The 14,419-nt window shown below is 48.9% G+C and overlaps 1 protein-coding gene across 1 annotated transcript; it reads right to left on the bottom strand.

The window, feature by feature from the left end:
• Positions 1 to 304: 304 nt before the first annotated feature.
• On the bottom strand, positions 305 to 8,134 carry LOC127002486 (uncharacterized). Its single transcript, XM_050868488.1, has 3 exons — positions 7,641 to 8,134; positions 6,860 to 6,971; positions 305 to 2,759 (listed from the first exon to the last, which is right to left on the bottom strand). The coding sequence occupies exon 3, from the start codon at positions 2,754 to 2,756 to the stop codon at positions 1,059 to 1,061; it is 1,698 nt and encodes a 565-aa protein (XP_050724445.1). The 5' UTR covers positions 2,757 to 2,759; positions 6,860 to 6,971; positions 7,641 to 8,134; the 3' UTR covers positions 305 to 1,058.
• Positions 8,135 to 14,419: the final 6,285 nt, after the last annotated feature.

Below are 14,419 nucleotides of genomic sequence, written 5' to 3'. Positions count from 1 at the left end.
TGTAAGATTTTCCTATTAGCCCTCTCCGCCAACCCATTAGCAGCTGGGTGGTAAGCTGTGATGAAGGATTGCGTGATTTTAACTGAGCGCATATTTCGCTCAATACTGTGTTCCTAAACTCGGTGCCATTGTCACCCAAAATAATTAGAGGAGACGAATGTGGACACAACACGTGAGTCACGAGGGCATGGGCCACGCGTGTGGCTGTCTTGTCCTTGAGAGGCGCTAGAACTAGAAACCTAAAGAACTGGTCGACGCACACCAATAAGTAGCGCGAACCATGTTGGCTCTGGTGTAACGGGCTTGTCGGGGGGCGTTTAAAGGGTGTTGATTAAGACTTCAGCTTCCTTAAGGCGAATTATATTCGTAGCCTTTATGTACAAGAAGCGACGGAGCGAGAGCGACTGTCGTTGTGTGTCAGTCGGACTCTCGTGAAGGAGTCGGCGAGTTACAGGTTGGAAAATAATTGTTACAATTGGTCACGTATGTCAAGGTGACCTCCACGCACCATCGGAGTGCTAAGTATACAAAACTGAGACGGTAAACACTGACGGACGACATTCCTATAAGGTGGCGTGATCTATCTGTCGTGGGTTTTTCCATTGACAATTGTATGCCTAATTCGTGGTGATATTAAATAATAATAATACATTGATATCCTACTATAACACTGCTCGGTCACCTACCAGTGATCGCGACCTCGCGATATATAAAAATCGAAATAGCAGTCTAGGTACCATGAACATACATAGTGGGAGTTTGTCAAGCAGACTGCCTATGACACAATTATATTAAAACACTGGCTATGTAAGAACAGATGTGGAATTATAATATAAATAGGGAGAGGGAAACCACAACGTGTGTGACATGAAACATAAGAAACCTCTCAAAAGATAAATATAAGGACACATGTATAAGAAACTATCAACTGGCATAGTTACAGACAATGAAACGTTGATCTAGCTCCTAAAAAAAAATACAGTAGTGAAACACAGTACAATGTTAAGTATAGGAGCAGCCAGGTTTCTGTCCCCTGACTTGTCTGAGAAAAGGAAAAACTACCTTGCCAGTGGCCTCCCTGCATCCAGTCGCCGTGTCTGCACAACCAAATAATCGTGCAGGACAGAGTTTCTCCTAATAAGGTAGCACATGACGACGAGACTGACGAACATCAGAAACATTGGTACAAAAAATCCAGGGTACAGGTAGGGGAGATGCAAATAATCAGGCAGCGTTTCCTCCAGGGTTTCCGCAAACTCTGTTTTGTTCGCGAAAGACAATGAATTAAGGGAATTAGTCACATACGAGATGCTGGAGAAATGAATGTCATCGAGAGACCGTAGAGGAAACACTCGATGGGAAATATTGGCCGTGAAAACCAGACGAATCCGGGACGGGTACGTTGTTATGTTAGTGGAGCGGATATAGCATGCTTCCGCTATGGCATAGTGACCAGTAACCCGTTGATAAGTGGTACCCTCCGGGCAGATGACCGATACATAGAAGGACTGAGGGAAATAAAAATAATGCAGACCCTGAAAGTTCGTATGGAAAACAGGCGTTGGTGTTAGCTGCTTGTAAGGGCACAGGGAAAGAGCGTCAGACGCGTTCACGCGGGTGAGGGCGATCTCGCATACCCCTCCCCGAACTGGAAGGAAGGCAAAGAGAGACGCAGAACAATAGAATCGCCCGAAGACCGTCTCCTTGCAATACTGCAAGAGTGAGTAGCTACCCGTTGAATACAGAGCGAAATCCTTCGCGATTAGAACAAGAGACGGGGACGTGTCCAGGGCCAACACACTGTCCTTTGCCGAAAACGGGAACGGGCCCATTTCGTGTGCCTCAAACACGTCCGCCGTCTGAAACGGAACATGAATGATTATGGCATCAGGGGTGAGGCTGGACTCAATCAAGGGGTAAAAATATTGACTCATGTCCGGGGTGAATAAAGGCGTCAGGCTATAATTTTGATACCCGATCTGGACAGTCGTTCTCAAATCGTGTAGAGGGAACAAGGCAGGTGTGACTCTACCGTGCGCTGCGTCAACCACGTTGCTAATAACCTGCTGATTTGCCGTTGCGACGGAGTTAATGACGTTTTCCAATACATGCAAGGCCTGATCTAGGAGGAGAAACTGATTCACCTGGTCGATCTGTTTGACAACTATGTTGATAACCTCTACCATCTTATTTGTCTGCTCTAGCAGTACCGCAATGTTAGTATGCAATTGCGCAAGTTTCCTACAATTGGCGTTGATCACCCTGCGATTTCGAGCAGCAAAGGAAAGTACATGAGCGTAGTGGTCCCGCAAATCGCGAACGTCCCCGTCGGTTGCCGTACCGAAGAGGAACTTTGAGGCGGACCCAACGATGTTGAGCAACCCCCTCTTAACCCGAGAGTGAACTGAGTGAGAACTATAATCCATGTTTACCTCATCAACCTTTCCCCGTAAGAACAGAATCCTATCCTCCAGTAGTTGAAAAAGAGTCAGAGAGTTGGTACTAGAAGGAGCCTTTGATTCCCTAGTCTTGGTAGCCCGGATGGCGTCTGCCATGCCGAGTAGTTTTTCTGAGACTATCCTGATTGTGTCCGTGGTGTTGGTCAAGGAAGTATATGGATATTTTACGAGGAGCACATCTTCTATGAGGAAGACCTCTCCTATGTGTGCCGTGAGGGCACCAGGCTTCAGGTGGATGGGTGTTGTTGCAAGCAGGGAGCCGAGGGACAACAAGATGGTCAGAAAACGCAACATCATGATCTGAAAGTGGTGGGAATGAAGTATTTAAACCCGTGGTCTCAAGTTATAGCTATGGGTGTTGGGATTATCTTGTTGAACATGTGACGCTGAGGGGGAAGTACCAATATCAAGGTCCAAAGGTGAGGGAATTACTTTCAGACGATCACTGTGAACTTCTAGACTGACTCCACTATTCGACTCGAGAACCTCGAACCGATTTCCCCTGACATTCCGAACAACTCGGTAAGGACCCACAAATTTAGCCCCCAGTTTCGAACTCCTTTCCGCTTGCTTAATCATGACTGTGTCACCCTCTTTGAAATACACCGGGACGGCCTGTTTGTGTTGTTTTGACATCATTTCAACCTTCGTAGCTTTTAACGTACACCTAACTTCTGAGTGTATCTTGGAAAACATATGCATCTGCTGTTGTGCGTACCTATCAATGTTGTAGAGAGGTTGCTGTGGGGTTGTAAGGAAGTCGTACGGAAGACGTTTCTCCACCCCATACAAAATGTAGTAGGGAGACTTCCCCGTAGAGTCGTTTACCGACGTATTTATGGAAGCGGCTATATGCGATAGCCAATCCTCCCAATTATCGTGGAGATCGTTCACGATAGGCCTGAGGACCTGTAAGATTTTCCTATTAGCCCTCTCCGCCAACCCATTAGCAGCTGGGTGGTAAGCTGTGATGAAGGATTGCGTGATGTTAAACTGAGCGCATATTTCGCTCAATACTGAGTTCCTAAACTCGGTGCCATTGTCACTCAGAAGAATTCGAGGAGACGAATGTGGACACAACACGTGAGTCACGAGGGCATGGGCCACGCGTGTGGCTGTCTTGTCCTTGAGAGGCGCTAGAACTAGAAACCTAGAGAACTGGTCGACGCACACCAATAAGTAGCGCGAGCCATGTTGGCTCTGGGGGAGCTGTAGTAAGTCTATATTAACAACATCCCATGGCGCCTCTGGTACTGGGTATTGCAACATAGGTGCTGGCCCTTGACGGACCCCTTGTGCTTAGCACAAACGACGCAATGTGCGACATGTTTTTCTACATCAACCCGTAATGTGGGCCAGTAGAATTTTCGTCTGGTGACAGACAGCGTCTTGTCTCTTCCTGGGTGACCCGCAATGGGTGTGTTATGGACCAGCTTAAGCGTCACGGGGACGCATTTGTCTGGGATGACCAGTTGGTCTATAGGTACCGGTTTGGTTGGCCATGACCTACAAAGGAGGTTGTCCTCTGATAGGAAGAATTGTGAAAAGGGAACTGGCAATTCAGGAAGGTTTGATTCATCTCCCGACTCGAGGGCGTAAATTAACCTCTTCCACACAGGGTGGTCACGCTGAGCAGTGTGTAGCTCAGGTGAAGTGAAGTTGTGGATGACCTCTGGGGTGGTAATCGCGCCTATCGGAACATTCCGAGATAAGGCATCTGCGACCACATTTGTTTTCCCGGTGATGTATTTTATCTCCGGATTGTATGCTTGGATCGTTAAGAACCATCTTGCCAGACGACCGTGTAGGTTTTTTCCCTTGAAAAGATCAGTTATGGCCGCGTGGTCCGTAAACACCACAATTTTGTACCCCATCACAATCACGAAAATGCTTCAGAGCCCACACAATGGCAAGAGCCTCTAGGTGGGTAACATAATAGTTCTTTTCCGGAGCTGTAAGTACTCGACTGGCGAACGCTATCACATGCTTTTTGCCGGACATATCTGTTTGCATCAGCGCGGCTCCTACTCCACTAGCCGAAGCGTCGGTACAAAGCTGAAAGGGGTCCTTGAAATCCGGAAAGACAAGGACCGGAGCCCGTGTAAGCGCTTTCTTTAAATCCTCAAAACTCGTTTGTTGAGCTGGGAGCCACTGAAATGGTACGTCTTTCTTTAAAAGATGGGTTAGGGGACTCGCGCGAGCTGCGAAGTCCTTATTGAAAGGCCTGTAATAACCTGCGACACCCAAGAAAGACCGTACCTTGTCCGCAGACGTTGGCTGAGGGAACTCGGCAATAGCCTTTATTTTGTCGTCCACTGTATGGATGCCGAATTCGTCCACGACATGCCCCAAGAACTTGATCCGAGGCATTAAAAATTCACATTTGGTGATTTTGAGCTTTAATCCGACCTCTTGAAGTCTGTGTAGGACTGCTTTTAGTGTTTCCATGTGTGCATGCACGTCTTTACTTGCTATGATGATGTCGTCTAAATACACATAGACAGAGTTGCCCAGCAAGTCACTAAAAATACTGTTCATTGTCCTTTGGAAAGTCAAGGGAGCTCCTTTGAGCCCGAACGGCATCCTCGTCCACTCATAGTGGCCATGAGGCGTGCTGAAAGCCGTTATTTCACGTGACTCGGGGGCCATGGGCAGTTGCCAGTAGCCACTGACCAGATCAAGACTCGTAAAGACTTTATTTCCTCTACCGAGACACATCAGAAGATCTCTAAGAACGGGAAGCGGAAAATGATCATCCACGGTCGCGGTGTTCACACGCCGGAAAGCAATCACAGGACGATAAGAGCCGTCTTTCTTTGGAACCAGGAACAAGGGCGAATTCCACGGGGAATTCGATTCTTTGATGACACCTTGTTCTAACATTTCAGAGATAAGTTGTTGCACCACCTCCCTCTGACTGAGGGGGAGCTTGTACGCATTGATATATACAGGATTTGTATTGGGTTTTAACTTAATGTGGTGTTCAGCACACTGCGTAACTCCAAGCGGCTCGCCTGGTAGAGCAAGCGCCCCCCGATAATGTTCCAGAAGCTGGACTAAGGTTGGCTTAATTTCGGAATAGTGTGCAACTTTTAGGAACGCCTCTAAATTAGCTGTGTCTTGTTCGGGAGAAGCCTGACACGCCGAGGTTATGCCTGAGACTTGGGCTGAAGGGTATTCAGCTGGTTCCGGGGCGACACTTCTCCCATACACTAGACACTGGCATAATCGAACACCGTGTTTTAAGGATACAGGGGATCCAGACGTGTTTATTACCAATGCCTCTGCAAAACCTCCCTCCTTGACTGTTGCAAGAGTTACCTCCACCGTCACGCGGTGTACGTGAGGAACTCCGTCGATACACACATCACTGCCCGCCGGAGGGGCGTTAGGCAAACGGATTTTAACAAGTATTGCAGCACGATCCGGAACTATATGAGGACCTTCTACGACTGCCGTTACTGTCCGCCACAAGTCTGCAATGGTTTCGTGTGGTTTGACCGTAAGAGGGGACACTTGGGCGGTGGCAGCCCCTGAGTCTGTGGTGGGTTGGTCATTTTCCACCTCTGAGGGTGAGATTACAGTTGACAGAGGCGATGGATTGACCATCCCCTGTATGCGTCGGCCTTGATACACGATCGCGTTGCTTACAGGGTTTATGGCGATGTGCAGGTCTTTCATGGCGTTCAATCCTAAGATCCCATCCACAGATAAAGCAAACCTGCTAGAGACATAAAAGAAATCTCGAAAGGGACATACTTTTTCATGTAAGCTGACGGTTAGTGGTACTCGCCCAAGGATTCCCAAAGTGGTGCCCGTCACGCCTATCACATTCAGGTCGTTCTCTTGGAGCGGCCAATTTTCCCCACTCGCTTGTCGTGTCAGTGACCTGTAAGCGGAGTCGGATATGACATTGACTGTGGCACCTGTGTCAACCGCTAAGGTGAGTGAAGTGTTGCCCACCTTGCAAGGGAGGGCAATTATGCTTGTCCGTCCCAAGGCGGCAATGACGGAGTCACGTTGCTCCCAATTAGTATTTTCCTTAAGGGACACTTGGATGTACGCCTCGGGGCTGCCACGAAGTCATGTCTTTTTATTCTGAGAAGAGGAGTGTGGTTTACTGTCCGCTGAGGACTTGTACTGCTGTTCCTCCTTGGCCTTTTGTATTGCAGAACAACTGTCTGAATCATGAAAACAATTCCCGTGGATATGGCAAAAGGCAGCCTTCCGCTGATGGTTTGGCCTAGGGTTCCTGTGTGATGAATGATGCCCGCCCCTGTAACCTCCTGACCTCCTATCTGAGCCCCGTCTTGAATGTGTTGATTCCCTACGTTTCGCGAAACAAGAATGTTCAGAATGTCCTGATTGTTTGCAAAAACTACAGGTGAGAGAGACCTTACTTTGAGCCTGTAATACTGCGGCTGGTGCGAGGGGATGCTGGTGAGGGTGTCCTTGAACCTTGAGTGGGTTGTAAGTATGCAGACGAACCCGGGGGTGAACGAATTCTGCGGCCTGTAATTGATAAATAATGAGTGCCTGAACAGAAGATTACCTTAGTAAATTCACCGGTTGTGGTATCGTGTTCCAGTCCCTCTTCACTTGAAGGACGAGCCAACTGTTTAAAGGTGTCGCCGAGTTTAGCGAGAGTGTCTTTGTTCAAACTATGGTGTAAATCATTTACAAAATATGAGCATATGTTGATAGCTGTAAATATGAACCAATAAACGGAACGGGTAGGAATGAATAGTTTGCATTGAAACCCTAAAAAGGTAAGAAAGAATGGCTAGCAAGGTGCCTGTATAGACGTAATAGAAGTTAAGGTTATAATGGAATGCCCTAATGATATGGGTATAATGAAAGAATAACTATATAAACAAAGTGGAATGTTAAATGAGTATACCATTGAAGCTCACGTTTTCTCTCGAGCGGTGAAAAGAAAACGGAGGCAGGGCACACTGATGAAGATTAACTTTGATAAGGGAACTCACACTATACTCAATAGACTCGCTAGCAAACTATAAGAAAGAATCAATATCGTATGCGAATGAACGTTACTCTCACAATTATGACTGAAGAACAGTGTTAGGAACACAGAAATAAAAAAATCGTGCCTCTGCACAGATAATAATGAAAATGAGCCGAGTCGGCAAATTTGGACAAGAATGGAATATCCACAAATACCAAGATTAATCAGCTGATGTAGTGGAGAGGGCGACGGCTTGTGATGCCCTGGGTGACGTGCAGTCGTTGTAGGCGCGTCAGGAAACCTCGGCCGCGGCCACAGCGGCGGTGAGAGGTGAGGGATGGGCTGACATCGGAGGACTCGCAATGGAGGTTGAAAAACTGCTGACCCAGCAAAATGAGCGGCCGCGGTTGCGGGAGCCGGTACACTGCCGCCAGACGTATGATGGCCGCGTCGTCCTTGTTATAGTAAGAGATGGGCGGCGGTGGCAGATAAGACGACTTGGGTGTGTAACCTCTTGAGAAGACGCCTTGCAAGAAACGGTAGTGGGAACAGCTTGCAGGCACCGGGAGATGGCCGCGGGTACCCTTGCTGACTGTTTGCCGGAAGAGGTTTGGGCCGATGCTCCCGGCAGCGGCGGTGGTGCCGCCAGCTGTGGAGCGAGGGGCATGCGGGGTGTCCCAAGGTCAGCGGGGCGTGCCTCCTCGTTGCAGGTGTGAATACCCCTGCCGTATCGTGGAGTGGCTTGCAGGGTACGTAGCAGTGCTGGCTTGAAGCGGGGGAGCGGCTTGTAGATTGTGGCCCTCGCTATCGGCTGCGTAGGCCTGTGGGTGTGCTCGGGGCTTGTAGGCTTGACGCCTATAGAGTTGCTGGAAGCTGGTGTGCTTCCAGCAACTCTATAGGCGTCAAGCCTATAGAGTTGCTGGAAGCTGGTGTGCTCGAGGCTTCCAGCAACTCTATAGGCTTGACGCCTATAGAGTTGCTGGAAGCTGGGGTGCTACAAGCCTCGAGCACACCAGCTTCCAGCAACTCTATAGGCTTGACGCCGATAGAGTTGCTGCTGGAAGCTGGTCCAGCAGCTCTGAGGCGTCAAGCCTAGAGTTGCTGGAAGCCTCAGGCACACCAGCTTCCAGCAACTCTGGGCGTCAAGCCTAGAGTTGCTGGAAGCTGGTGTGCTCAGGCAGCAACTCAGGCTTGACGCCTATAGAGTTGCTGGAAGCTGGTGTGCTAGCCTCAGGCACAGCTTCCAGCAACTCTATAGGCTTGACGCCTATAGAGTTGCTGGAAGCTGGTGTGCTCGAGGCTTGTAGGCTGTAGAGCCTGTAGGCTTGTAGCTGGTGTGCTCGAGGCTTGTAGGCTGGACGCCTGTAGAGTTGCTTATAGCTGGTGTGCTCGAGGCTTGTAGATGCTTGTAGCTGGCGCCATGTGAGTTGCACGTAGGTGGCGACTTGGGAGATGCTTGTAGCTGGCGCCTTGTGAGTTGCACGTAGGTGGCGACTTGGGAGATGCTTGTAGCTGGCGCCTTGTGAGTTGCACGGAGGCGACTTGGGAGATGCTTGTAGCTGGCGCCTTGTGAGTTGCACGTAGAGGCGACTTGGGAGATGCTTGTAGCTGGCGCCTTGTGAGTTGCACGTAGGTGGCGACTTGGGAGATGCTTGTAGCTGGCGCCTTGTGAGTTGCACGTAGGGGGCGACTTGGGAGATGCTTGTAGCTGGCGCCTTGTGAGTTGCACGTAGGCGGCGACTTGTGAGATGCTTGTAGCTGGCGCCTTGTGAGTTGCACGTAGGAGGCGACTTGGGAGATGCTTGTAGCTGGCGCCTTGTGAGTTGCACGTAGGTGGCGACTTGGGAGATGCTTGTAGCTGGCGCCTTGTGAGTTGCACGTAGGTGGCGACTTGGGAGATGCTTGTAGCTGGCGCCTTGTGAGTTGCACGTAGGAGGCGACTTGGGAGATGCTTGTAGCTGGCGCCTTGTGAGTTGCACGTAGGCGGCGACTTGTGAGATGCTTGTAGCTGGCGCCTTGTGAGTTGCACGTAGGCGGCGACTTGTGAGATGCTTGTAGCTGGCGCCTTGTGAGTTGCACGTAGGTGGGCGCCTTGTGAGATGCCGCGGACGGCTGGTGCGTTGCCGCGGACGGCAGGTGCGTTGCCGCGGACGGCTGGTGCGTTGACTCCTTCTTCCCTTGTACGCCTGTCCCCGGAGTTTGTTGGTGAGTTCTCGTGGCTTGGAGGAGAACGAGGTAGCGAAGGCACAGGCGCGGGGTGACCGCTGCCAACCAAATGTAACGGGCTTGTCGGGGGGCGTTTAAAGGGTGTTGATTAAGACTTCAGCTTCCTTAAGGCGAATTATATTCGTAGCCTTTATGTACAAGAAGCGACGGAGCGAGAGCGACTGTCGTTGTGTGTCAGTCGGACTCTCGTGAAGGAGTCGGCGAGTTACAGGTTGGAAAATAATTGTTACAATTGGTCACGTATGTCAAGGTGACCTCCACGCACCATCGGAGTGCTAAGTATACAAAACTGAGACGGTAAACACTGACGGACGACATTCCTATAAGGTGGCGTGATCTATCTGTCGTGGGGTTTTTCCATTGACAATTGTATGCCTAATTCGTGGTGATATTAAATAATAATAATACATTGATATCCTACTATAACACTGGGGCAGCTGTAATAAGTCTATATTAACAACATCCCATGGAGCCTCTGGTACTGGGTATTGCAACATAGGTGCTGGCCCTTTTACGGACCCCTTGTGCTTAGCACAAACGACGCAATGTGCGACATGTGTTTCTACATCAACCCGTAATGTGGGCCAGTAGAATTTTCGTCTGGTGACAGATAGCGTCTTGTCTCTTCCTGGGTGACCCGCAGTGGGTGTGATATGGACCAGCTTAAGCGTCACGGGGACGTATTTGTCTGGGATGACCAGTTGTTCTATAGGTACTGGTTTGGTTGGCCATGACCTACAAAGGAGGTTGTCCTCTGATAGGAAGAATTGTGAAAAGATCTGGCAATTCAGGAAGGTTTGTTTCGTCTCCCGACTCGAGGGCTTAAATTAACCTCTTCCACACAGGGTGGTCTCGCTGAGCAGTGTGTAGCTCAGGTGAAGTGAAGTTGTGGATGACCTCTGGGGTGGTAATCGCGCCTATCGGAATATTCCGAGATAAGGCATCTGCGACCACATTTGTTTTCCCGGTGATATATTTTATCTCCGGATTGTATGCTTCGATCGTTAAGAACCATCTTGCCAGACGACCGTGTAGGTTTTTTCCCTTGAAAATACCAGTTATGGCCGCGTGGTCCGTATACACCACAATTATGTACCCCATCACTATGTCTCGAAAATGCTTCAGAGCCCACACAATGGCAAGAGCCTCTAGGTGGGTAACATAATAGTTCTTCTCCGGAGCTGTAAGTACTCGACTGGCGAACGCTATCACATGCTTTTTGCCGGACTTATCTGTTTGCATAAGAGCGGCTCCTAGTCCACTAGCCGAAGCGTCGGTACAAAGCTGAAAGGGGTCCTTGAAATCCGGAAAGACAAGGACCGGAGCCTGCGTAAGCGCTTTCTTTAAATCCTCAAAGCTCGTTTGTTGAGCTGGGAGCCACTGAAATGGTACGTCTTTCTTTCAAAGATGGGTTAGGGGACTCGCGCGTGCTGCGAAGTCCTTTATGAAAGGCCTGTAATAACGTGCGAGTCCCAAGAAAGACCGGACCTTGTCCGCCGACGTTGGTTGAGGGAACTCGGAAATAGCTTTTATTTTGTCGTCCACTGTGTGGATGCCGAATTCGTCCACGACATGCCCCAAGAACTTGATCCGAGGCTTTAAGAATTCACATTTGGTGAGTTTGAGCTTTAATCCGACCTCTTGAAGTCTGTGTAGGACTGCTTTTAGTGTTGCCATGTGTGCATGCACGTCTTTACTTGCTATGATGATGTCGTCTAAATACACATAGACAGTTGTCCAGCAAGTCACCAAAAATACTGTTCATTGTCCTTTGGAAGGTCAAGGGAGCTCCTTTGAGTCGGAACGGCATCCTCGTCCACTCATAATGTCCATGAGGCGTGCTGAAAGTCGTTATTTCACGGGACTCGGGGGCCATAGGTAGTTGCCAGTAGCCACTGACCAGATCTAGACTCGTAAAGACTTTATTTCCTCTACCGAAACACATCAGAAGATCTCTAAGAACGGGAAACGGAAAATGATCATCCACGGTCGCGTTGTTCACACGCCGGAAATCAATCACAGGACGATAAGAACCGTCTTTCTCTGGAACCAGAAACAAGGGTGAATTCCACGGGGAGTTCGATTCTTTGATGACACCTTGTTCTAACATATCAGATATAAGTTGCTGCACTACTTCCCTCTGACTGTGGGGGAGCTTGTATGCATTGATATATACAGGATTGGTATTGGGTTTTAACTTAATGTGACTGTGTTCAGCACACTGCGTAACTCCAAGCGGCTCGCCTGGTAGAGCAAGCGCCCCCCTATAATGTTCCAGCAGCTGGACTAAGGTTGGCTTAATTTCGGAATTGTGTGCAACTTTTAGGAATGCCTCTAAATTAGCTGTGTCTTGTTCGGGAGAAGCCTGACACGCTGAGGTTATGCCTGAGACTTGGGCTGAAGGGTATGCAGTTGGTTCCGGGGCTACATTTTTCCCATACACTAGACACTGGCATAATCTAACCCCGTGTTTTAAGGATACAGGGGACCTGACGTGTTTATTACCAATGCCTCTGCAATACCTCCCTCTTTGACTATCGCGAGAGTTACCTCCACCGTCACCCGGTGTATGTGTGGTGCTCCGTCGATACACAAATCACTGCCCGTTGGAGGAGCGTTAGGTAACCGGATTTTAACAAGTTCTGCAGCACGATCCGGAACTACTTGAGGACCTTCTACGACTGCCGTTACTGTCCGCCACAAGTCTGTAATGTTTTCGTGTGGTTTGACCGTAAGAGGTGACACTTGGGCGGTGGCAGACCCTGAGTCTGTGGTGGGTTGGTCATTTTCCCCCTCTGAGGGCGGGATTACGGGTGACATAGGCGATGGATTTACCATCCCCTGTATGCGTCGTCCTTGATACACGATCGCGTTGCTTTCAGGGTTTATGGTTATGTGCAGGTCTTTCATGGCGTTTAATCCTAAGATCCCATCCACAGGTAAGGCAAACCTCCTAGATACATAAAAGAAATCTCGAAAGGAACATACCTTTTCATGTAAGCTGACAGTTAGTGGTACTCGCCCAAGGATTCCCAAAGTGGTGCCTGTCACGCCTACCACATTCAGGTCGTTCTCTTGGAGCGGCCAATTTTCCCCTCTCGCCTGTCGTGTCAGTGACCTGTAAGCGGAGTCTGATATTACATTGACTGTTGCACCTGTGTCTACCGCTAAGGTGAGTGAAATTTTGCCCACCTTGCAAGGGAGGGCAATTATGCTTGTCCGTCTCAAGGCGGCAGTGACTGAGTCAAGTTGCTCCCAATTAGTATCGTCCTTATGGGGTACTTGGATGTACGCCTTGGGGCTGTCACAAAGTCATGCCTTTTTATTCTGAGAAGAGGAGGAGTGTGGTTTACTGTCCGCCGAGGACTTGTTCTTCTGTTCCTCCTTGGCCTTTTGTATTGCATAACAACTGTCTGAATCATGAAAACAATTCCCGTGGACATGGCAAAAGGCAGCCTTCCGCTGATGGTTTGGCCTAGGGTTCCTGTGTGATGAGTGATGGCCACCCCTGTAACCTCCTGATCTCCTATCAGATCCCTGTCTTGAGTGTGTTGAGTCCCTACGTTTCGCAAAGCAAGATTTCTCGGAATGTCCTGATTGTTTGCAAAAACTACAGGTGAGAGATGCCTTACTTTGTGCCTGCAATGCTGCGGCAGTTGCGAGGGGTTGATGGTGAGTGTGTTCTTGAACCTTGACTTCTAACTCTGAGACGAAGTCAACCAACTTCCCGCCCGGTTTGAAGGTCAAGGGAAGGGCAGAACGGCGGTTCTTCTCTGAAATATGAAATAAGTAAAAAAGCAACTCGAAGACTGTCTTCACCTGGTGTTTTTGCATACTGCCCCCTGAGAGCCATTGCGCGTCTTCTAGACTTTTGACACAATCAACCGCCAGCTGATTTGCCTCAGTCATGGCGTCCCAAATCGGCTTTGTTGAGGATTTTTTTTTTTTTGAAGGGGCTCAACCGTGTGTGCGTTCTGTCTAACGAAGCTTGGTTTACTCCCGCCTCCGAAGATTTTTATGAAATTCCTTTTAAAAATCTCATAGTTTACTCCAATGTCCACCGAAGCAAACGCTGAGGACTGCATCAAATTTAGTGCCCGAGAGCCTGGTAGTAACCCGGACCGAATGAATGCAATTTTATCATGATCTTCCGTAATGGAGGAATTTACGATGGCAGACTCACATAGATCTAGGAACTGTCGCCGAATAATCTGACTCGCTGCCAGAGAACTGTCGAAAACTGGCGTGAGATGGAATGACCCGAATCGGTGGAAGGGGGAGGGGGGGAGGTGGATTGGTAGGCATTGTGACCGGTTGAGTGGAGGTTAAGTATCCCGAAGAACCCGGAGGTGAAGGGTCCCTGTTTGGAATTGAGGAATACTGAGTACCTGAACGTAAATTTACAACATTAAGATCATTGGTGCCTGAACCGTGTTCCACTTCCTCTTTACCTGAGGGACTCGTTAACTGTTTAAAGGTGTCACCGAGTTTAGCGAGAGTGTCTTTGTTCATATTATGGCTTAAATCAGTTACAATATATGAGCATATTTTAATTGCTGTAAATATTAACGTAACGCGTCTGAGTTAAAAGTTTGCGCCGTACCCCTAAAAACAAGAAGGGATGGTAAGCAAGGTGGCCGTTAGACGTAATAGAAAGTTAAGGTTATAATGTCAGGTTATAATGTAATGTTATAATGTTATGGTTATATGAAATAATGACCCAATAACGCAGCCATTATTTGGTTAGGAGAAATAAGAGAGCATGCCC

This window comes from Eriocheir sinensis, chromosome 23, assembly GCF_024679095.1.
Source record: "Eriocheir sinensis breed Jianghai 21 chromosome 23, ASM2467909v1, whole genome shotgun sequence".
In the NCBI taxonomy this organism is placed as follows: Eukaryota; Metazoa; Arthropoda; class Malacostraca; order Decapoda; family Varunidae; genus Eriocheir; species Eriocheir sinensis.
This window is presented reverse-complemented; position numbering and strand designations above follow the sequence as displayed.